The sequence below is a fragment of the Eriocheir sinensis genome, unplaced genomic scaffold, assembly GCF_024679095.1.
Source record: "Eriocheir sinensis breed Jianghai 21 unplaced genomic scaffold, ASM2467909v1 Scaffold535, whole genome shotgun sequence".
Classification (NCBI taxonomy): domain Eukaryota; kingdom Metazoa; phylum Arthropoda; class Malacostraca; order Decapoda; family Varunidae; genus Eriocheir; species Eriocheir sinensis.
This window is the reverse complement of record NW_026111871.1, coordinates 155001-180042: the sequence shown is the minus strand read 5'-3', so window position 1 is coordinate 180042 and position 25042 is coordinate 155001. Positions and strand designations below refer to the sequence as shown.

The 25042-nt window shown below is 44.6% G+C and overlaps 2 protein-coding genes across 4 annotated transcripts in view; both read right to left on the bottom strand.

The window, feature by feature from the left end:
- The window catches only part of LOC126992977 (ubiquitin carboxyl-terminal hydrolase 31-like), a 56342-nt gene extending 50149 nt beyond the window's left edge, over positions 1 to 6193 (bottom strand). Inside the window, 1 exon segment of the mRNA XM_050851801.1 lies at positions 5942 to 6193. Within this exon segment, the coding sequence (XP_050707758.1) occupies positions 5942 to 6045 (104 nt within the window). The 5' untranslated portion in view covers positions 6046 to 6193.
- Positions 6194 to 7379: 1186 nt separating this feature from the next.
- The window catches only part of LOC126992979 (sodium/potassium-transporting ATPase subunit alpha-1-like), a 21843-nt gene continuing 4180 nt past the window's right edge, over positions 7380 to 25042 (bottom strand). The window contains exons 1-13 of one of the 3 annotated variants that reach the window (XM_050851803.1): positions 24500 to 24638; positions 22501 to 22701; positions 20971 to 21084; positions 20499 to 20633; positions 20114 to 20231; positions 19531 to 19716; positions 17659 to 18906; positions 16739 to 16995; positions 15866 to 15960; positions 13418 to 13592; positions 11077 to 11207; positions 10801 to 10902; positions 7380 to 8277 (exon numbers count right to left, since the gene is read on the bottom strand). In XM_050851803.1, the coding sequence (XP_050707760.1) occupies positions 8157 to 8277; positions 10801 to 10902; positions 11077 to 11207; positions 13418 to 13592; positions 15866 to 15960; positions 16739 to 16995; positions 17659 to 18906; positions 19531 to 19716; positions 20114 to 20231; positions 20499 to 20633; positions 20971 to 21084; positions 22501 to 22578 (2760 nt within the window). In that variant the 5' untranslated portion in view covers positions 22579 to 22701; positions 24500 to 24638 and the 3' untranslated portion in view covers positions 7380 to 8156. Of the gene's footprint in view, positions 8278 to 10800; positions 10903 to 11076; positions 11208 to 13417; positions 13593 to 15865; positions 15961 to 16738; positions 16996 to 17658; positions 18907 to 19530; positions 19717 to 20113; positions 20232 to 20498; positions 20634 to 20970; positions 21085 to 22500; positions 22702 to 23078; positions 23284 to 24499 lie in introns of those variants that run through there. The other 2 variants (XM_050851802.1, XM_050851804.1) reach the window with 2 other exon arrangements.

Below are 25042 nucleotides of genomic sequence, written 5' to 3'. Positions count from 1 at the left end.
GTGTGTGTGTGTGTGTGTGTGTTTGCCTAGTTGTATAACGAAGGATTTGAACTAAGCTGGTGTTGTCCTGTACGTATACCAGACATATCTGCTTTTATCTAACTTGAATGTGTATGTATATGCGTGTTAGTCTGTGTTCTTAGCCTCCCGATAGACTGCATATAGATGACTGACTGACTGAGCGATTGACTGGCTGACTCAGGAAAGCATCTGCAAAGTCCCATTATCAAAGCAGTTCTGTAAAATTACTTAACATTTACTGACTTTCCTTCCTTAACTGCACTGAAATGTAAAAATAGTAAACAATAGTGATAAAAAGTAACATTCATTTTTACTGGTAACTCGCTCTTTATTTATATTTACAGGTGATTCAAAGTTTTCGGTAGTTTAGATTTTGTTTGGTGTTACTTAAGGTAATTGTCGTCGATCTTGTTGTTGATGTTGAATAAAAAAATCATAATAGTAACATTCGCTTTTCCTGGTAACTCGTTCTTTATTATTTTTTTCAATGCAATTCAAAGTTCTTGTCAGTAGTATTTTCTTTGGTTACTTAAGAAAATTGTTATTGGTCTAAAAACTACCCTACTGCATTTTTTTGTTTTTAAGTCTGTGATGGTTCCTCCCCTACTGCATCCCATTATCAGATTATGTGATAGATTACAAGGCAGCCATTATCCATACATCACCTTGGCTTACATAATAGGGTTAGGTCATCAGAGTAAAAATTAGAACAAGAAAGAATCACACTCTTTTCTTTTAGTTTCCCCTGTACGGTATTTTTTCCCTGGCAATTAGGCCTACTAAGTTCTCATTGACCTTTAATTATCTTCAGCGCTACTTGAGACACTTGCCGATGACCTTAAAATTAGAACAAGAAAAAAGTATCAAGCTCTTTTCTTTTAGTTCCCCCAGTACAGTATTTTTCCCTGACAATTACTAAGTTCTCATTGACCTTTCATAATCTTGGGTGCTCCTCGAGACACTTGCCAACGACCTTAAAATTTTCTTGCTTTATTTCCAACGTCAATCTCGAGAATCTGTAATTGGTATTCTCCTACATTCTATTATCACCTTTAGATAATGCAACAGCTATTACCAACACACTGCCTTGATATAGAGGTTAGGTTACACAATATCTAAAAGCACTAGGACATCTCATACAGAATAATCAATGATGGTGAAGATGGAATTATTTGTGGTGACAGAATAACCAAATGCCGTTTTCTACTATTTCCGACACACCTGCATTTACACCATTTTTTTTTTCTTTTTACAACAAAGGAGGCAGCTCAAGGGCACACAAAAAAAGAAAATAATAAAAAAAAAACCGCTACTCGCTGCTCCTAAAAAAGAAACAAAAGAGGTGGCCGAAAGCAAGGTCAAATTCAGGAGGAGGGGTGTCCTGATACCCTCCTCTTGAAAGAGTTCAAGTCGTAGGCAGGAGGAAATACAGATGAAGGAAGATTGTTCCAAAGTTTACCAGCATGAGGGATGAAAGAGTGAAGATGCTGGTTAACTCTTGCATAAGGGGTTTGGACAGTATAGGGATGAGCATGAGTAGAAAGTCGAGTGCAGCGGGGAGGGGAGGGAGGCATGCAGTTAGCAAGTTCAGAAGAGCAGTCAGCGTGGAAATATCGATAGAAGATAGAAAGAGAGGCAACATTGCGGCGGAATTTAAGAGGTAGAAGACTATCAGTATGAGGAGGAGAGTTGATGAGACGAAGAGCCTTAGCCTCCACTCTGTCCAGAATAGCTGTGTGGTGGAGCCCCCCCACATGAGATGCATACTCCATACGAGGCGGACAAGGCCCTGTATATGGACAGCAACTGTGTGGGGAGAAGAACTAAGCGGAGATGGTACAGGCACGCCCACCCTCAAGGAAGCTGATTTAGTAAGAGATGAGATATGAAGTTTCCAGTTGAGATTTTGAGTTAAGGATAGACTGAGGATGTTTAGTGTTGAGGAAGGTGATAGCTGGGTGTTGTCAAAGAATAGGGGATAGTTGTTTGGAAGATTGTGTCGAGTGGATAGGTGGAGAAACTGTGTTTTTGAGGTGTTGAAGGACACCAGGTTCCTCTTGCCCCAATCGGAAATAATAGCAAGGTCTGAGGCTAAGCGTTCTGCAGCCTCCAGCCTTGAGTTGTTAAGTTCCTGTAGGGTGGGTCTTCTATTAAAAGAAGTTGAGTAATGCAGAGTGGAATCATCGGCGTAGGAATGGATAGGACAGTTCGTTTTGGAAAGAAGATCATCAATGAACAACAGAAAAAGAGTGGGAGATAGGACAGAACCCTGTGGGACACCACTGTTAATAGATTTAGGGGAAGAACAGTGACCATCTACCACAACAGAAATAGAACGGTCAGAAAGGAAACTGGAGATAAAGGTACAGAGAGAAGGATAGAAACCGTAGGAGGGTAGTTTGGAAAGCAAAGATTTGTGCCAGACCCTATCAAAAGCTTTTGATATGTCCAGCGCAATAGCAAAGGTTTCACCGAAACGGCTAAGAGAGGATGACCGAGAGTCAGTTAAGAAGGCTAGGAGATCACCAGTAGAACACCCCTTGCGGAACCCATACTGGTGATCAGAAAGAAGGTCAGAAGTGGAAAGGTGCTTTTGAATCTTCCGGTTAAGGATTTATTCAAAAGCTTTAGATAGACAAGAAAGTAAAGCTATAGGATGGTAGTTTGAGGGATTGGAGCGGTCATCCTTCTTAGGTACAGGCTGTATGAAGGCATACTTCCAGCAAGAAGGAAAGGTAGATGTTGACAGGCAGAGGCGAAAGAGTTTGACCAGGCAGGGTGACAGCACGGAGGCACAGTTTTTAAGGACAATAGGAGGCACTCCATCAGGTCCATAAGCCTTCTGAGGATTGAGGCCAGAGAGGGCATAGAAAACATCATTTTGAAGAATCTTTATAACAGGCATAAAGGAGTCAGAGGGGGGATGAGTAGGAGGAATATGCCCAGAATCGTCCAGAGTGGAGTTTTAGAAAAGTTTGAGAGAAGAGTTCAGCCTTAGAGATAGATGAGGCGGCAGTGTTGCCGTCAGGACTGAGAGTGGAGGGAAAGATGAAGAAGTGAAGTTGGAGGAGATGTTTTGGCTAGATGCCAGAAGTCACGGGAAGAGTTAGAAAAAGCAAGGTTTGGCATTTTCTATTAATGAAAGAATTTTTGGTTAGTCGGAGAATAGATTTGGCACGATTTCGGGCAGAAATGTAAAGTTCATAATTAGCATTAGTTTGAAGGCTCTGGTACCTTTTGTGAGCTGCCTCTCTATCATTGACAGCACGAGAACAAGCGTGATTAAACCAAGGCTTTTTAGCATGAGGAGTAGAGAAAGAACAAGGAATGTATGCCTCCATTCCAGAGACAATCACCTCTGTGATGCGCTGAGCACACACAGAGGGGTCTCTATCCTGGAAGCAATAGTCATTCCACGGGAAATCGGAAAAGTACATCCTCAGGTCGTCCCACCGAGCTGAAGCAAAATGCCAGAAGCATCGCCTCTTCGGTGGGTCCAGAGGGTGTACAGGAGCGATAGGACAGGATGCAGAAATAAGATTGTGATCGGAGGAGCCCAATGGAGAGAACAGTTTGACAGAATAAGCAGAAGGGTTTGAGGTAAGGAAGAGGTCTAGAATGTTGGGCCGGTCTCCAAGACAATCGGGAATACGTGTAGGGTGTTGGACCAACTGCTCTAGATCGTTGAGGATAGCAAAGTTGTAGGCTTGTTCACCAGGATGGTCAGTGAAAGAGGATGAAAGCTAAAGCTGGTGGTGAACATTGAAATCTCCTAGGATGGAGATTTCAGCGAAGGGAGAGTGGGTCAAGATGTGCTCCACTTTAGAATTCAAATAGTCAAAGAATTTTACATAGTTGGTAGAGTTAGGTGAGAGATAAACAGCACAGATGTATTTAGTAATAGAATGACAATGAAGTCTTAGCCAGATGGTAGAAAATTCAGAAGAGTCAAGGTTGTGGGCATGAGAGCAAGTGATGTCGTTGCGCACGTACGCGCAACATCTGATCTGAGAGCATGTTTAAAAGCCGTTTGATATGCATGTTGGGTACCAGAGTATTCAAATCAAACAAAGTGAAATATAAACAATAATAAACATCAACAGGTAAACAACACAGGCTCAGATTTGCATAAATTCATGACAGGAACCGACGGGATGTCTGAATGGGATTGGCAATGAGAAGAATCAGGTAATAGGTATGATTCTGGGGTAGATTCCAAGGCTGATAATGACACACTACCCACTGAGATTAACCAGGATGCAAATTCACTCACTCACTCACTTATTGGGAAGAACAGGGGAAAAATTTAGTGTTGCAATGACCCTATGACGAAGACGAAGAAAATATAATCGGGACTCCTTTTTGATGAGCAAGTGATTGAACAAAGTAAAAGAACGATTTATAAATTCTGGAAAATACGAGAGAAAAAGATAAAATCAATATAGTGAAGCTAAATCAGATATAAGACCCAGACCCAGACCACAAGACCACAATATCAAGACCACATCAGGAAGTGCCGATTCAAAGGCAAGACTTCCGCAATCTACCTGAACCTGAACTCTTCAGTGACTTGCCAATCTTGGATGATCTCACCTCTCACAAGAAACTAACCCACATACAAACCCACTCTTAAAGATTCCAAACTATTTTCATCTATCTTGTTTACCATTCACTGTTGATGACGTATGAGGCCCGGTTCCACTGCCATATAGCGCTCCGCAGGGCCACTGTGTACTAGCATTGTTTTGTATACTATTGGTACTTCTATCTATCTCATGGGGGGGGGCAGTCTTTGGTGGTGTGGTGGTGAGAGTAGTGATGATGATGATGGTGGTGGTGATGACAGAAGTGGTGGTGATGATACTGGTGGTGGTGGTGGTGATGACAGTGATGATGGTGGTGGTGGTGGTGATGACAGTGATGATGGTGGTGGTGGTAATGACAGTACTGGTGGTGGTGGTGATGACAGTGATGATGGTGGTGGTGGTAATGACAGTACTGGTGGTGGTGGTGAGGACAGTGATGATGGTGGTGGTGGTGGTGATGACAGTGGTGATGGTGGTGGTGGTAATGACAGTACTGGTGGTGGTGGTGATGACAGAGATGATGGTGGTGGTGGTGGTGATGACAGTGGTGGTGGTAATGACAGTACTGGTGGTGGTGGTGAGGACAGTGGTGATGGTGGTGGTGGTAATGACAGCAGTGGTGGTGGTGGTGATGACAGTGGTGATGGTGGTGGTGGTAATGACAGTACTGGTGGTGGTGGTGATGACAGTGGTGATGGTGGTGGTGGTAATGACAGTACTGGTGGTGGTGGTGAGGACAGTGGTGGTGGTGGTGAGGACAGTGGTGATGGTGGTGGTGGTAATGACAGTACTGGTGGTGGTGGTGATGACAGTGGTGGTGATGATGGTGGTGGTGACAGTACTGGTGGTAGTGGTGATGACAGTGGTGATGGTGGTGGTGGTAATGACAGTACTGGTGGTGGTGGTGATGACAGTACTGGTGGTGATGGTGGTGGTGATGACAGTAGTGATGGTGGTGGTGGTGGTGATGACAGTGGTGGTGGTAATGACAGTACTGGTAGTAGTGGTGCTGACAGTGGTGGTGGTGATGATGGTGGTGGTGATGACAGTACTGGTGGTGGTGGTGATGATAGTGGTGATGGTGATGGTGGTGATGACAGTAGTGATGATGATGGTGGTGGTGGTGATGACAGTACTGGTGGCGATGATACTGGAGATGGTGATGATCATGGCGGTGGTGATGATACTGGTGGTGGTGGTTATGACAGCGGTGATGGTGATGACAGTACTGAAGGTGGTGGTGGTGATTACAGAAAACAACAACACGGTAACTAAAGCTGCTAATAACGTTCCCTGTGTTAATTACCCCGCCAGGTGAGATAATTAAGAGTTACCTGTCCAGCGTGTGAGCCTTAGGAGCAAGCAGAACCACCGCCCCTCCTCCGCCTCCGCCACCGCCGTCCAGCTGGGTCGCCGAGACAGAGCGCGCCACAGGCATCTCCCCACCCTCACCGCCACTCAGCACGCGCCATTATAGCCACTAGCAGCACGCCATTACCGCCCTCTGCACCGGCCTCACCTCCTCCTCACTACGGGAACGCGGCGCACACACGTCTTCCTCCGCACCGTGCTCAGCGACTACTGTTTTGGTCTGTTGCATTGTGGGTAAATAAAGCCGCCCGTCGCGCAACGTTGCCAGACTGTCGTACTAAGAAGATCATTTTTACCGGTTTCTGACATTTAACTATCCCCATAAGACATGAGAAATTAACGAATGTAACGATAAATATAAATAAATCTAGGTATTTCGACACAGGAGACAGTTTTTGGGGTGTAAATAGTTAAAAATAAGAGCCTGAGCACGACCATCTGGCAACGTTCCGCCCGCTCAACGTTGCCAGATTGTCGTACTCACCCTCCTGATTTTGCGTTTTAAGATGGAATTTGTTTGTTATAGTGAAAGATTTAGTAGTTTTGGGGATATGGGGATATCTAGGTGAAAAAGTGAAGTTTCCAGGTACTAATTTATTCTTTATCCATGTGTGTAATTATAAATGATACCCTGCCTAATTTTGCGTTTTGAGATGGTATTTGTTTGCCGATTTCCGACACAAAAGCTGCCTCCTCGACCCCAATAACTGCCTTCATATATATAGTTATCGTTAAAATGGTTAATTATTGGTGTTTTGGGGCAATAGCTACAAACCGGTATATACGAGGCTGAGTACGATAATCTGGCAACGGTGTACTTAACGTTGCCAGATTGTCGTACTCAGCCTCCTGTTTGCCGATTTCCGACCCCAAAACTGCCTCCTCGACCCCAATAACTGCCTTCATATACACTTATCGTTAAAATGGTTAATTACTTGTGTTTTTTGGCAATAGATAAGCCTCACAAACCGATAAATGCGAGGCTCTGAGTACGATAATCTAGCATCGGTGCGCTCGCTGTCACCGCCCGATGGTTCCTTATCACAATGGGCGGCTGATTTTTTATTCTTTTCGTGTTTATGGGTGTGTTTATGAATGATACCCAGCCTAATTTTGCGTTTTAAGGTTGAATTTGTATATTCTATCGAGAGTTCGGTTATTTTTGGGGATACCTGAATGAAAAATGGAGACGCGTTCCCGGATACTAGTTTATTCTTTTCATCGCTGACTTATGTTTAAAAGTAAATAGATAAATAAATACACTAATAAATGCATACAGAACCAATACACTTAACAAAATATTCTCCACTTTATATTTGTCTAAGCTAACATGGCCTATCAAAAATATACCTAAGTCCATATTCTGTTAACAAAATAAATAAATAAATAAATTAAGGGTCTTCATTAAAAAATATATATGTACAATCAATCCTTTGGTATTTCTTTTTTTTGTACTGAAAGTTAATGTTCCTCTATTAAAATCAAACTTCCTCCTTTCTTCTTCTTCTTCCATTAAAATATATATACACAGTTAATCCTTTGGAAGATCATTTTTTGTATAAGTTAACATGTTCTTCTATTGTAACCAAACTTCTCATTTTCTTCTTCTTCTTCTATTAAAATATATATGCACAGTTAATCCTTTGGTAGATCATTTTTTGTATTATAAGTTAACATGTTCTATTGTAACCAAACATCTCATTTTCTTCTTCTTCCATTAAAATATATATGCAAAGTAAAACCCGCTCCACTGAACTCTCCTATCTTCCTAAATACTGCTTTTCTTCCTTTAAATATGTCTGGTTCCTTTTTATTTTGGATGGTAGCATAGATCAGCTTGTCAATGGTACATCTCACACTCTACCCAGCTCTCATATCTTCCTAAATACTGCTTTTCTTCCTTTAAATATGTCTGGTTCCTCTTTATTTTGGATGGTAGCAGAGACTGGGGGTCGTATTTTAAAACATGTTGTCGCCCAAGTTCACATATTTGACATGGCTTTCGTAGGAGCTGCAGGCCTTTCCAGGGGTAGTTTTATGACCCTGGTGGTAGTTTGACCCTTTTTCTGTGCCATGAACCTTAAAAAACACTTACGAAAAACAGATTGATCCCCTCTTTGACCTCTAAAAATAGTTGATGTGAGAAGCGATGGTGTCTTAAAATACAGCCCTGGGTTGTTAGTAGTACATCTCACGCTCCACCCAACCACCAGGGTAGCGTCGGATGAGGTAGGTGATCACTGTGTCGTACGCCAGGGTCAGCAGCAGGAACGGAAGACTGATAAACCACCACAGAGGCCTGGGAAAGGAGGGGAAGGTTAGCCTACATATAGAGTGGAAGAATTCAAAGACTATTCCTAGAGCTCCTTTGCTATGAGACATCCATCTTTACCAACTCAAAAAACAATGGTTGCTTCAAAATTGCCTCACTTTTGTTGACTTCTACATATTTTACTCCCTTGGTTAACCTGGTAGCAGTGATGGGCCAAATTTGTGGCTTTACCGTGTAGCAGTGATGGGCCAAATTTGTGGCTTTACCGTGTAGCAGCAACGGGCCAAATTTGTGGCTTTACCGTGTAGCAGCGACGGGCCAAATTTGTGGCTTTACCGTGTAGCAGCAACGGGCCAAATTTGTGGCTTTATCGTGTAGCAGCAACGGGCCAAATTTGTGGCTTTACCGTGTAGCAGCGACGGACCAAATTTGTGGCTTTACCGTGTAGCAGCGACAGGCCAAATTTGTGGCTTCACCGTGTAGCAGCGATGGGCCAAATTTGTGGCTTTACCGTGTAGCAGCAACGGGCCAAATTTGTGGCTTTACCGTGTAGCAGCGACGGGCCAAATTTGTGACTTTACCGTGTAGCAGCGACGGGCCAAATTTGTGCCATGATTTAACCCCCCCAAAATAAATGATGCATAAACTGATCACAAATGCTTCGATATATATTATGAAATGGTTTGTGTGAGTGATGATTTTTTCTCATTTTTCTCGCTTAGAGGGACCATTAACCCATTGAGTACGGGTGGCGATATATTTCTCTGGATGCTGTGCACGGGGAAAATTTAGACATTTAAAAGAGGTGGAAATGGTGTCTTTCTTCTTTGCAATAATTGTATATTCATTTAGTATATATGGTGGTGTAGTAAAACTTCTCTCCTAATAATAATAAAAAAGTTATGACAGCTGAAAATATTGCGCATTTTCTCGTGGCCGTGACGCATCGCATGGTGGCACCCCACTCACTCTCATGCAAGCCCACGTGCTCGCCACATTGTGCAAAATTTCTGTTTGTTTCCTTGACAATTAGATCCAGTAAATCATTATCCATATATGCAAGAAAATAGTCACATTCTCGTTGCACTTCTGGGAAATTATTTGTGTTTCCCACCTGAGCACCGTCAAACTGAGGCACACTTGGTATAAAAAAATCACCACTGGTCCACTGAAAGTTTCCGTCACTAGCAGCAGCACTAGCTCTGGCACGCCCTCTTGTGGCAGTAATCCTAGAACACGAAGAAACACGGCCACACCTCCATCTTGAAGTACTCGGGGCAGGGGTAGGGAGAGGCTGTGAGGCAGGCGGTATATATACATCACTATCACTGCTTCGTTGACTAATGTCTCCAAAATTGGATAGCCAGTCACTGTCACTAGTATCACTGTCAATGTCACTAACGTAGCAGTCATCAGAGTCACTGTCAATTTGATTCGCCTGCGCTCTACTTCCGCCCGGAGCAGAGGAACTGCTTGACACGTCACAAGATATGACAGATGTATTCTGAACAAAAGTGGAAAATGATCTGTGGCCTTTGGTAGGGCAGGTGCTGGAGATGAATGAGTGTGTATGGATGCCAGATGCCCCCACCATTCTTCTGAGTCAAGAACTGGCGGTATATTTGAAACGTAGGGAGCGTAGAGTGTGATGATTATATATATGATCCCCGTACAGGTGGAGCATGTGGTAGTGCAAAGTCTGTCGCTTCACTTCTTCCACCACTCCACACTTCTTCCCTTCACCCCCGTGACACATTCCAAAATGCTCGTACACACTTTCATAACTCATTCCATCCGTTCTACTCACACCACAAGCACTCTTCAAATAACTCATTTCCACTGCCTGCACTCTAGACCTCTGACTTTCATTCCAGGCCCATGTTTCACTTGCATATGTGAGGGTTGGTACTATTACTGTATTTGTCAAATCCCACTTTACCTCCATGCTCACACTTCTGCCATTCATGATTCGTCCCAAAGACCCTACCACCCTTCTTCCTTGCAATGCTCTTTCTCTTATCTCTCCCTCCATACCACCATGCTTACAAATAACTGATCCAAGGTACTTAAACTCATTGACCTCCCCCATTTCTTCACCATTCAAAATTATTTTGCATTCTTTTTCACATTCAATTCCCACTCTATATGGGCATACAAAATCTACAACCTCACTTCTACTTTGCTCACAAACCATCACTTTACTTTTGTTGACATTTACTTTCAGCTTTCTCCTATTACAGACACTATCAAAAACACTGACCAAATTTTGTAGGTCACTTTCATTTTCTGCAATGAGCACCGTGTCATCAGCTGCTATTGGGTTAAGGAGTGGTTTTCCTATCTAGCCAGTCGCAGGTTCAATCCACCCATTCCGAGTCTGGATTAATTTCTTGTGTGTTTCCTAACATGCAGCGGTTATGTGGATGTATGTGGAAAGCGAAACTAAATTGCATTACATAGATAGACAGATTACAAATAGATTACACTCCTCACACAAGACATACAGGTATCCCTCGGTTCAGCTGGAGATCCCCCCATTAAGGAACCTACTTCAGGGGATAGATGTGCAGAGCCTTGTCCATGCCCGGGGTGTAGACAAGGAAGGCGGCCAGCGCTGTCTCGAAGAAGAGGGAGAAGTTGAGCACCATGTTCCTGAGTAAAAAAAATAGATAAATAAATAAAAAATAAATAAATAAATAAAAAAAAATCATTGCTGTTGCAATTGAGAGTAACTAACCATAAAATCAAACAAAACAAACAAAAACCTCACCCTACACACTCCCCCTCCTCCTCTTCCTTCATCCTCACATCCCCTCATCCCCTCACCTCATGCCCTGGCGCAGGAGGGAGTTCCGCCTGGTCTTGCTGACGATGAGGGTGGCCCACTGCAACACCACAATGCTCACAAAAAATGCAGAGTGGCACGTGTACTCCAGCGCCTGTCTGTCGTGGTAACTCTAGAGGAACAGGGGCGAGAAAAGACGACATGGTTAAAGTAGGGTACAGTCATGTGTCTAGGGAAGGAAAAGGAGGAAGGGGAGAGGGGAAAGGGCATAGCTGGGCGTTATCGTGATAAGTTATCACAATACTTTATCACTGATAACAAAATCGGGTTATCAGTCATCCGCTACTTATTTAAATATATATCAGTATCTTCGTTACTTTTGTTACCAAACTAGCGATAATCGCTACTTTTTTCCGCTTCTCAGAAAAAAACGTTGTCTCCTCCCTACTGCGCATGCATGGCCCCGGCGCCCGGTGTTGTATGAAAAAAAACTTCGGTATATGAAACATCTTCTGTGAAGAGATTTCATACTTTGATCATCAACATTAAAACACTAGGTTATTTTTTAATGTTAGACTCAAAAATCAATATATCAAAGAGAAAAATCATTTAACTTTGCCCCAAAAATGATTATTCACTGCCTCAAATTTGATATTCCATATTCGTTTGTGAGCATGCCATGATAGTGAAGGCACGGTCGTTGTGTTATTTGGTGTCCCATCGTCAAAATCTGGCGCTTTTGTTTACAAACACTGGTCTCTCGTGAACTGCGCATGTTCAGACCAGTAAGCGGAGCCCTGTACAGTCTCACAAAGCATTTTAACACATTAAGAGTAGTTGCTGGAAGGCTGAATCAGGCATACAGTACCACCATCCTCGCTGTTTCTAGAACAACACTCTGTACATATAAATACAACTCGTACGGTGTCGTTCTAGAAACAGCGAGGATGGTGGTAGTGGTATTGTATGTCTGATTCAGCCTTCCAGCAACTCTTAATTATGGTTAAAAAGCTTTGTGAGACTGTACAGGTCTACGCTTGCTGGTCTGAGCATGCGCAGTTCACAAGAGACCAGAATTTGTAAACAATAGCGCCAGCTTTTGACGGTGGGGACGCCAAATAACACAACACCGGTTCAGGCGTTTCTAGTATTACCGTCCATATGTACGTGTAAACGTGTGGTTTTTAGGTTTTGTAAGTTTTCTAAAATACAGATAATGAAAATTTGAATTCATCTGTGTTTTTTATTTAAAATATCAATATGGTATCGTTTTCGCCTATCGGACTTGTCACTAGCTAGTATCGGAATTGTGGATTAATATCGGGTATCGGTTATCGGTTATTGCCTATATTTGAGTTTCCAGTTAACGAAAATCGGTTATCACCGATAAGGTTTCCCATTATCAGTTATCGATTATCGGGAATAAGGTTTTCTGTTATAGTGCCCAGCTATGGGAAAGGGGATGAGAAAAGATGACATGGTTAAAGTATGGTTATGTGTCTAGGGAGGGAAAAGGAGGAAGGGGAGAGGGAGAGAGAGTACTGATTATGGGAGAAGGTTACAAGATGATTTTGGGTGAAGATAGTGTATGGTTGAGTGGTTATGTTACGTGGTTAAGTGAGGAAGGGGAAAGGAGGAGAGAGTACTGATTATGGGAGAAGGTTACAAGATGATTTTAGGTGAAGAGAGTGTATGGTTAAGTGACCCTTTCTACTCCCTCCTTATACCTACTCCCTACTACTACCCTCTCCTGGTTATAATGTATCTAGGGAGGGAAAAGGAGGAAGGGGAGAGGAGGAAAGAGTACCGACTATGGGAGAAAGTTGCAAGATGATTCTGGGTGAAGATACTGTATGGTTAAGTGACCCTTTCTACTCCCTCTTTATAGCTACTCCCTACTACTACCCTCTCCTGGTTATGATGTATCTAGGGAGGGAAAAGGAGGAAGGGGAGAGGAGGAGAGAGTACCGACTATGGGAGGTTACAAGATGATTTTAGGTGAAGACAGTATATGGTTAAGTGACCCTTTGTACTCTCTCCTTATACCTACTCCCTACTACTACCCTCTCCTCATCCACCCCTATTCTTAAGCCCCTGATAGCTCCTTCCTCATACCCTTTACTCTCTCCATAAAACTCCTTAATACTCCTCTTAGCTACTCCCTTCCGCTCCTTTTTTTTTTTTTTTCTATACAGCAGAGGAGTCAGTTCAAGGGCATAAAAAAAGGAAACAAATGTGAAAAAAAAGCCTGCTACTCACTGCTCCTAAAAAGGGTTAGAGGAGTGGCCAAAAGATAGGTCAATTACTTCTATTACTACTACTACTACTACTGCTACTACTACTACTACTACTACCACTACTCCTTCTACTACTCCCACTCACCCACTCCTGCCCGTATGAGTCCTCCATATCGTTGACGGTCTTGGAGTACCATCGTTTGTGGGAACCCAGGAGCTTGTCGGGCAGGAAGCCGTTCTCCGCCATGACCACGAAGTAGGCGAAGAAGCCCGCCAGCGCCTGGATCACCCCGAGCTGCCCGTACGCCATGGAGAGGAGCCTTGGGGTGGGAGGGAGGGAGGGAGGGCTGTGTGAGTTAGTTGTCGTTCCGTGTTTTCTTTTCTCACGTCGACGAAAACAGAAAAAAAGCACACACACAAACACACACACACACACACACACACACACAAAAAAAAAAAAAAAAGTATGAAAAGAATGAAAAACAGATGTCAAGGTTCCAGTGTTGGGTGCTGTAATCAGAAGGGATAACAAACAGCAAGATAAATAGTTAGACACCAGTTTACTTTAAATAAAGTAGAAAACCCCAAAACAGCCTCACAATCTGAAGTCTCCAACACGAAGGCTTCGGCACGCCGGACTCAGCAATGACCCGTTGCACAGCTTCTTCCTCTTCTGGGCGTCTCGTCCTTTGAGTGGCAATGACAAGGCAGCACAGCTTCGTCCTTGAAGTGGTGTAGACGTGGTGGACGAGGGAGGTGCAGGAGGAGAAAGTGCGTCAGGTTCACAGCAATAACGGGAGTCCAGGGCGTGGAGAGGAGAGAGGTAAGGCACCCAGAACGACCCCACGGTATCTGAGTTAACCCGAGTGAGAGCAGGGCTTGGGAACCGGAGTAGAATCAAGTGTTCAGGGCGAGGCTCGGCCGCTGTCTGACGAGGAAGGCGCTGGCGGTCACCAAGTCGCCTCCCATAGCGGGTTGAGAAGCCTTGGTAGTTCCGTCGACCGAGGCGTCAAACGGCGTCAGGCAAACGAGCAGTGGTAGTGAAACAGGTGGTTCGCTGCACCTCAGTAGTTGAACAGCTTCGAGCGGCAAGATGCGGGCGGGCGGCAGGAGTGCCCCGGTCGTTCGCCCGCTAAGTTGGTAGTTGCCCTCACAACAGATAACAAAAAAAGTAAAATGTTGTTCTATACGTTTGTTTGTTTACCTTTGTACCACCAATTTGGTGTGTATATTGAAGTTGATATGTCTAAATTTTGGATGCAGAGGTCTGGCTATTTATATAAAGTTAATATAAGCAGCATGACGGAGGAAACAGCCCCATCCCTCCCTTAACCCCTTGACTGTGGATTTCCTTGAAGAAGACATCACCAAGCTACAGGAATGGAACAAAGAGTGGCTGCTACAATTCAATGAAGAAAAATGTAAAGTCATGCATCTTGGGAGGGACATCCAGCATACCAATACCACATGGGAAACACTCCACTATCCACCACAGAGGCAGAGAAAGACCTAGGAGTGTATGTTACCAGGCTACCAGTGAAGGGATATCCAGCATACCAATACCACATGGGAAACACTCCACTATCCACCACAGAGGCAGAGAAAGACCTGGGAGTGTATGTTACCAGGCTACCAGTGAAGGGATATCCAGCACACCAATACCACATGGGAAACACTCCACTATCCACCACAGAGGCAGAGAAAGACCTGGGAGTGTATGTTACCAGGCTACCAGTGAAGGGATATCCAGCACACCAATACCACATGGGAAACACTCCACTATCCACCACAGAGGCAGAGAAAGACCTGGGAGTGTATGTTACCAGGCTACCAGTGAAGGGATATCCAGCATACCAATACCACATGGGAAACACTCCACTATCCACCACAGAGGCAGAGAAAGACCTAGGAGTGTATGTTACCAGGCTACCAGTGAAGGGATATCCAGCACACCAATACCACATGGGAAACACTCCACTATCCACCACAGAGGCAGAGAAAGACCTGGGAGTGTATGTTACCAGGCTACCAGTGAAGGGATATCCAGCACACCAATACCACATGGGAAACACTCCACTATCCACCACAGAGGCAGAGAAAGACCTGGGAGTGTATGTTACCAGGCTACCAGTGAAGGGATATCCAGCATACCAATACCACATGGGAAACACTCCACTATCCACCACAGAGGCAGAGAAAGACCTGGGAGTGTATGTTACCAGGCTACCAGTGAAGGGATATCCAGCACACCAATACCACAATGGAAACACTCCACTATCTACCGCAGAGGCAGAGAAAGACCTGGGAGTGTATGTTACCAGGCTACCAGTGAAGGGATATCCAGCATACCAATACCACATGGGAAACACTCCACTATCTACCACAGAGGCAGAGAAAGACCTGGGAGTGTATGTTACCAGGCTACCAGTGAAGGGATATCCAGCATACCAACACCACATGGGAAACACTCCACTATCCACCACAGAGGCAGAGAAGGACCTGGGACTATATGTTACCAGGCTACCAGTGAAGGTCAAATCTGTGCCAATTGCAGTGGATGGATTAAGAAGACCGTTCGGTTATGTATTTGTACCTCGAGTTGACGAGCTTGTCCTTCACTGGGTCCCGGGGTTCCTGCTTCATAATGTCCGACTCAGCTTCCTCGTAGGCTAAGGAGATGGCCGGCAGCTGTGAGGGAATGGACAAAACTTTAGTCTCAGCCGATAGAGGAGCAATGTCTATTTAGCTTGTAGTGTTAGAGAGGGCAAGCAGCTGTGATGAATTGAATAAAACTTTAGTCTGTGTATATACTGAAAGCGTAAGGTTTGTAAAGTCTGGGGCATACGCTATAGCTGAAGGTCGCTGCAGTGTTCATTTCTATTGCATTGGCCTTTTCACCCTGTCGTGGTTAAGCTGTCCGGTGCAATTGGCATGGATTTGGCTTTGAATAGTGATGGTTGCAAGTGGTAAAAGGGAATGGACGATGATGGAAAAAGTATGTAGTTTGGCCTAAATCCACTCATTCTTACCCACTACCCTTGTACCCACCACTCACCAAATCATCCCCAAATCAATACAGAAAATTTAGTGATGTTTCCAAGTAGTAAGAAGGAACGGACGGAGATGAAAATATTAAATAGTTTGGGCTAAATCTACGCACTCTTACCCACAACCACTCTACCCACCACTCACCAACTCAGCCCCAAATCAATACAGAAAATTTAGTGATGTTTCCAAGCAGTAAGAAGGAATGGATGATGATAAAAACAATAAATAGTTTGGGTTAAATCAACTCACTTTTACCCACAAACCCTGTACCCACCACTCACCAACTCAGCCCCAAATCAATACAGAAAATTTAGTGATGTTTCCAAGCAGTAAGAAGGAATGGATGATGATAAAAACAATAAATAGTTTGGGTTAAATCAACTCACTCTTACCCACAAACCCTGTACCCACCACTCACCAAGTCAGTCCCGAGATCAATACACAGGATAGTGACAGTTCCGAGGGGCAGCGGTGCACGGGCCATCACAAAGAAGAGGAAGGGCGTCAACTCTGCTACCTTCGACGTCAGGGTGTAGAGGATGGATTTCTTGAGGTTGTCGAAGATGATCCGCCCCTCTTCTACGCCTCGGACGATGGACGAGAAGTTGTCGTCTATTAGGACCAGATCAGCAGCTTCCTTGGCGACCTCCGTGCCCGAAATCCCCATGGCGACACCTGTGGATGAGTTGATGATGATTTTTTTTCCATTAAAGTACGCAGCTCAAAAATAATAATAATAATTAAAAAAATGCTAATCGCTATACCCCCATGAAAAGTAGTTTAGAGGAGTGGCCAAAAGAGAGGTCAATTTCAGGATGATGAGGAAATGTGAGAGAGTCAATACACTGGTTAACTCATGCATAAGGAAATGGGATAACATGGGTAGTGATGTTAGCGAGTGAATGCCTGATAGAAAATGGTTGTCTGAGATATTTATGTAAATCTAAACACATTTTTTCTCCTCCTCCTCCTCCTCCTCCTCTTTTTCTTCTTCTTCCTCCTCCTCCTTTTCTGACCCTAAGATGAGGAGAATAGAGAAAGAGTAGAATGGAAAAGTGGAAAAACTAAATTACACACACACACACACACACACACACACACACATTCATTCTTCTCTCATTCTGCTTCTCTTTTCTACACACACACACACACACACACACACACACACACACACACACACACACAAACATTAATCCTCATTCTCTCATTCTTCTTCCTTTTACTCCTCCTCTTCCTCCTCCTCCTTCACCCACCTACACAAACACACACACACACACACATTACTCCTCATTCTCTCATTTTTCTTCCTCCTCCTCCTCCTCCTCCTCCTTCACCTACCAATATCAGCCTGTTTGAGGGCGGGGGCGTCATTCACCCCATCTCCGGTCACAGCGACGATGGTACCAAGTTTCTGGAAGCCTTCGACCACCAAGAGCTTCTGCTGCGGGGACGTCCGGGCAAACACAATCTCTCGGTGAACCAACAGCACCTTCGCTAAGTCCTCTGGGGTCATACGCGCTAGGTCACTGCCGCATAGGACGACCGCCGTGGCCAGTTTAGGGTCAACTTTTGCGATGGGGATGTTGAGTCTCCTTGCGATGTCCTCCACGGTTTCGCTGTCCGGAGAAATGATTCCGACTTTTCGAGCGATGGCTTTAGCGGTTATGGGGTGGTCGCCGGTTACCATGACGATCTGTATCCCTGCGGCACGGCACTGTGTGATGGCTGCCGGCACGTTGGGTCTCGGGGGATCGATTAGTGACGTGAGGCCGATGAAACGAAAACCGCGAGTCGGGAAGTTCATGTCCTCGGCACGGAAAACGTATGTCGAAGGGAAGTGCTTGGATGGTAGGTAATAGTCGCAGAAGCCTAGGACTCTCTCGCCGAAGCCTCCTAGTGTCTCATGTGTGGTTTCAAAGGCGTCACGGAAGTGGTCGTTGATGCGTTTCTCCTCGCCGTGAAGCAGAACGGTCGTGCAGGCCTCGAATATGACCTCCGGCGCGCCCTTCATCACGAGTAGAAAATGCGCGTTCTTCCGGTTGGCGACTCGATAGATGCAGAGATGATAACGGTTGAACGATGTGAACGCAACCTCACACACCTTCTCATACGACCCCCGAATCTCATCCAAAGTCCCAAACGCCATTTCCACCCACTTGATCAGGGCTGCCTCTGAACCGTCGCCTATCACCCCTCGTCGCATCACCGGCACCTCATCCCCATCCTTGAACACGGCGTTGGTGCATAGGGTGGCAGTGCGGGCTAGAACCCTCACACTCTTGGGCAGGTCCTCGACGACAGGCGCTGTGTAGATGTCCGAGAAGTCCACCGTTTCGACCCGCATATCAACCCAGAGGTGTGCCACGGTCATGCGATTCTGGGTGAGCGTTCCGGTTTTGTCGGTGCAGATGACGGATATGGACCCGAGAGTTTCGACGGCCTCCAGGTTTTTGATAAGGCAATTCTCGAGGGCCATGCGTTTAGCCGCCAGGGATAGACAGACGGCCACAGTGACGAGTAGGCCTTCGGGGATGTTCGCGACGAAGATTCCGACCAGGAACACGAAGGCGTCCAGCCATGCATAACCTGTGGGAGAGGCGACAGGTGTGCTTGTAACTGAGGTGCGTTCACTCCTTCTCGCTTTGTAAGATCAGAATACTGAGAGGTGTCTGAAGTGGGGTCTATTATTTCCTCTCTCTTAATAAAACCACTAAAAATGTCCAATGCCTTGAGGGAAAGTAAGAATGTAAAAGAAAAAGAAAGAGAGCAAAGAAGAAGAAAAAGAAGATGAAAAAAGAAGCAGAATGAAGAAAAGAAGAAAACTAAAAACAAACAGAAGAAGGGAAAAGAGGAAGAAAAAGATAAAGAAAAAGAAGAAGCAGAAGGAAAAAGGAAGAAAAACTAAAAACAAACATAAGAGAGAAAGAGAAGAAAAAGAAGAAGAGGCAGAGGGAAGAAAGGAAGAAAAGCTAAAAAGAAAACAGAAAAAGAGAGAAAAACAAGAAAAAGAACGAGGAAGAAACAGAAGAAAAATTAAACAAACAAACGGCTGAAGAGAGAGAGAAGAAAAAGAAGAAAACATAAAAGCAGAAGGAAGAAAAGAGGAAAACTAAAAAGCAAACAAAAAAAAGAGAGAAAAAAAAGAAAGACGAAACAGAAGAACTAACAAGGCATCTCCATCCATCATCCACCATCGACATCAACACGCACCCATCACCATCGCCATTATGAGAAGAGCGACGCCCTGGACGACGGACACAACGGTGATGATGGAGATGAAGTGGTCGATCTCCTTGGCGAGTGGCGTCTTCTGGGGTGTGATGACGGTGGCCAGCGCGGCAATTTGACCCATCATCGTAGCGTCCCCTGTCTTGAGAACCACTCCCACGGCCATCCCTGTGATATGTGCATGAGTTTAAGATTGACAAATAAACTGGCAGGGGAATATTATCAAACATTTTAGGGCTTACTGTAGTGGACCTGCCCATTACGGTGCATGTGTGTGTGTTTAACCCGGTAGCAGCGGGGATCATGTTTCTTAATGGTCCCTCTAAGCGAGAAAAATGAGAAAAAATCATCACTCACACATTTCATAATATATATCAAAGCATTTGTGATCAGTTTATGTATCATCTATTTGGGGGGGGTTATATCACGGCACAAATTTGGCCCGTCGCTGCTACCGGGTTAAGATAGACAAAGAAAGTGTATGCATATCTCTTAGGTCTATACATTAACCCCTCGACTGTGGATTTCCTACAAGAAGACATCACCAAGGGGTTTATTAGTTTACCTTCGACAGCATTTGTGGAGTAGAAAGCGATATTAGTGGCCTCGAGAAGACTCTCCGAAGTGGTGGTCAGTGTGAGGGCCTGTGGAACGGACTCTCCTGTCAGCGGGGAGTTGTCCACCTGGGAAGGAACGACAGATGGGATAACTGTCAATGAGGAAAGTATCAAGGCATCTCTCCACCCGAAATTGACCTCTCTTACAGCCTCTCGTTTTTTTTAATCTAGTTTAGTCTTGCATATAAATCCTTCTGTTTTCTTTGGTCAGAGAAGCGTCACACACATACACAAATTAACATACATAACAGACACACACATACACAAATTAACGTACATAACAGACACACACATACACACACACACACAACCAAGAACACCACACCACCGTACCTTAAACCCGCTGACCTCAATGACGCGGATGTCTGCCGGGATGCGATCGCCGGCCCGAACCTTGACCACATCCCCAACACATAGCATCTTCGTGTCAATGATGAACTCCTCACCATCGCGTCGCACAATGGTTTGCTAATGGTGACGAGGGGATGGTGAAGATGATGGTGAGATTTCTTTTTGTATAGTGATAAGGGAGATGAGTTGATGGCTATGAAAATTATGTTAGAGGTATGGTAGGCTGTTTTTTATGTTATTATTGACGAAAGAAAAATTAGAAACAAAATAAATAATGAACATAAGTAAACAAATAAAGAAATAAATGAAAAAATAAAAAAGGCAAGGTTAGATTCATCCTTACACACACACACACACACACACACACACACACACACACTAAAAAAAAAAAAAGACAAACAATCAAATAAAATAATATAAAACTGAAAACTAAATAAAGGTCGAGGGTCATTACCAGCGGGACCATTTTCATGAAGGACTCCATGACCTTTGAACTCTTCTGCTCCTGCATGAAGCTGAAGGCAGCCGAGACCAGCTCCACCCCCGCCAACACCACGCCCAGGTACAGCTGCGAAGGGAGGCCCGCGTCACTACAGCTGCACACACACACACACACACACACACACAAAAGCCAGTCAACCTTTTCACCACAGCCTCACAAACACAAAAAAGGGAAAGTTTGTTTAAAAGCCCCCAAACCAGCATTATAAATATATCCCCCCCCAAAAAAAAGAAGTGGCAAGGGTAAAGCAGAAACAGATCTCTAACCTATAGTCTACTGGCGGGAAAATTTAAACTTCGCCCCGTCATTTCCACTCTCTGTTTATGTGTTATAGGACTAACGCGGGACTTAACGCACAGACCCGACTGGCGCACAGACCCTCTAGTACTCTAAGGAAATGAGCAAAAACAGACATGCTCGGTTTTCCTTATAAAACATTCCTTAACCAGATTTTGAGAATGTTCAGAGTAAAGTCATTCATTCCACACCACATGTACACATAAACACATTAACAGTGGACAAGAAACTGCCAAATTTAACCCAGTAGCAGCAGGGATCATGTTTCTTAATGGTCCCTCCAAGCGAGAAAAATGAGAAAAAATCACCCCTCACACAAACCATCTCATAATATATGTCAAAGCATTTGTGATCAGATTATGTATCACCTATTTGGGGGGGGGGTTATATCATTGCGCTGCTACATGGTAAAGCCACAAATTTGGCCCGTCGCTGCTACTGGGTTAAATAAAGACTCAACCCAACAAATACAATACATTATACAGAGACATTAAATGACTTACATTTATAAAGATGGAAGAGAAGAGAAGAAAAGGAGTTTTATACATCTTTATTTACAAAGAGTGGAGATGGTTTATAAAATCCTAAAAAGAGACATTCTAACACCCTACTATCACAATAAGACTATGATTTCAGGACTGCCAAATGTACATGTGAAAAAAAAGTTAATAAAAGCAGTACACGAAACCATTTGAAAGCGAATAAATATGAATCACAAAAAAGTGGAATGTCAGTTTAATAGTATGCAAAAACAATCATTATTCACCACTTAAAAATAATAATAACAGCAATAATAATAATAATAATAATAATAATAATAATGTTTATACATCACAGAGAAATATATACAAGTAGGAGACAGAGAAAAGACATCAATAGCTTTAACATTATTCTTAATAAATCTTACCTGTACCTACTACATACCTATAGGAACACAAACCTGGCTAAATAATGATAATAATAATGATAATGATAAATGATGATGATAACAATACTGCTACTACTACTAATAATAATAATGATAATAACTGAACTATGAACCTAAACCAACACTATAGCCAAATAAGACTACTACACGACCACCACCACTTATATATTAAATGTTTCACTTTCCTTCTGTCTCCCTTCTCTTCTTCCCTTCCTCCATTACTTGACTCAGACAATATCAACACCCCCGCCACTCACATACTCCATCCTCCTGTCCTGCTGCAGGATGGAGATGCCGTACGCGAGGAGGCAGAGCGCGGTGGCCGCCCACAGCATGAGGGAGAACCCTTTGACCAGCTGCTGGAGGAAGATGACCAAGCCGGGCGCGCGCTTGACCGGAGTCAGCCTGTTCGGACCGTCTCTTTCCAGCCTGGCGTTTGCTTCAGCTTGCGAGAGGCCCTGATGGAGAAAAAGGAAAAGATAATGGCCATTATACTTGGCTGGCGTACACTCGACGCGCCGATGTCTCGTTTCATACTGTGAACCAACTGCTCTTCATTGGTTGCCCGCGGCAACCACTTCCCGCGACTCACCACACACAGGTGGGAGTGTTGAACGCGCCTATTGCCCCCGTGAAAACCCAGTGTTTAACCCCCGCTAAGGGTCACTAAAAGACCATCAATCAATCAATCAAGGGCCTGTGCCCCGCCCCGGGGACACACGGGTCCTTACCCACCGCGGGCTCAAGGGACAGCGCCACGGAAATGAGACGCCATGGTTCATGAGGCGGCGCTCCTCGAGAGTTTGTATTGTCTCCCCCCCCCCCGGGCACTCACCACCGCCGGGTCCACCCCCAGCCTGGCGCACAGCTGCTCCAGGGGCACGAGGTGGTCGTCGCGGTGCGGCTCCCTCTTCAGGGACTCAATGTTTCTTTTAGCCTTCCGCCGCGCCATGGCGGGCCACAACTGGCCGGGTGTTTTAAAGGAAACTCGCCGCGTGCTGCCACCTCCTGCACGAGCCGACGGTCAACTGTTTACGATATTACCTCTCGGACGTTTGTTGGTGCTTGCGAATTCGATTAAGATAAATAAATGGAACAGTAAATAGTAGAGAATAATATAGATGAATTTTAATAATATAAATGAAAGAACACCAAGTATATTTTTGTTCCTTGTGACACGGTAAAACGGTCGATATGATATTTTGTTGCCATAGTTTGATAGAAATAACTCCGCACTCTTATTTAAACACCACATAAAAATTCCTAATATTTCTGCATTTTTGTAGCTATTAAAATTTATGAAATCAGTCATCTGAGTAGCCTAACCTTATGCTGGTCACCTAACTCATAATAAATAGCCTAAATCTATATTCAAACGAGTCTCTTGGATATCTTGGGTAGGTTAACGCACCCCCCTCCCCTCACCATACACTTTACATCACTTTCACAATATTACAGAGAGCCACTCAATAGTATAGGAGAGTTATATTAGAAATTACATTAGATTACCATTACAAGCTTTACTTTCTTTTATTGACTTAACTGAAAACTTCGTAGGCTATCCCGTAGAGTTTATAGTGTGAAGTTTTCGTTTCTGAAGTTACGAAGTAGATAAATATTTAAAATGTTTGGTCGTAATTGTAATAGTAAGGTTGAAGGGTAAGTCTTGTTTTTAATGTCAGTGAAATCAACGATAAGATAAATAACAATAACAAGAAAAATATCAACAACAGAAGCAAACAAAAACGACAAAAATAACAAACTAGTAACACAAAACCATGACAAACAAACACAAAAACACAAAACATAAGTAATTAAGAAAGCCATGCAAACAAAGATCATGTAAGTCTATCTACAAAATTAATAAACGTTAAAATTATTAGTAAAAAACACAAGCTCTATAAAATAATGACGTGGGTGTTACAATGAGATCTTAAAACTAATAATTATGACTGTGAAAAATAAATCTAATGATGTGAGTTTACAGATTACTACTACTACTACTACTACTACTACTACTACAACGATCAATATATGTCAACTTCTTACGTACATTATTATCTCAACAACAACACTCATTACTACTACTACTACTACTACTACTACCACTACTACTACTACTACTACCACTACTACTACTACTACTACTACTACTCAGCCCTCACAAGCCCCCCAGGGAAGTCTCGTAACCCCGGGGGAGCGGGAGAGAGAAGTGAGCACCCACAGCCAAATGGACCAAGGCACACCACAACATACCCTGGGCCAGCGGGCGGCTGTCCCCCACACACCACGGGGCAGGCGCTGCTGGGGGTGCTAGTGGTGGTGGTGATGGTGTGGTGGTGGTAGTGGTGGTGATGTGTGGGTACAGCGGGGGAAGGGTGAGGAGCGGGGTGGGTGTGTTGGGGTCTGGGGAGGCTGGGGGAGGGGGTGGGATGGGATGGGAGGTAAAGGTGGAGGTGGGAGCGTAGGGGTGCAGGGGCGGGGAGGTGTGGGCGTAGAGGAAGGTGTTGGGGAGGGAGGCGGAGGTGGGGAGGTGCGGGGGGAGGGGGTGGGGGGTCAGGTAGGGGAAGGGGGCGTGGGTGGGGAGCAGGGAGGTGCTGTGGGAGGCGGGGAAGGGGGTGAGGGGGCCGCAGGCCCACGGGATGGGGCAATGGGGGGGCGGGGCTGGAACGGCTGAGGGCTTCTTACGGGGCAGGCAGCTCCCGCACAGTCCCTGGTCCGCCGCCCCTCGCCAGTACTCCTCCAGTTCCTCCAGGGGGCGGCCCCGGGTCTCGGGCAGCAGCAGGGCAAAGGCGGCCA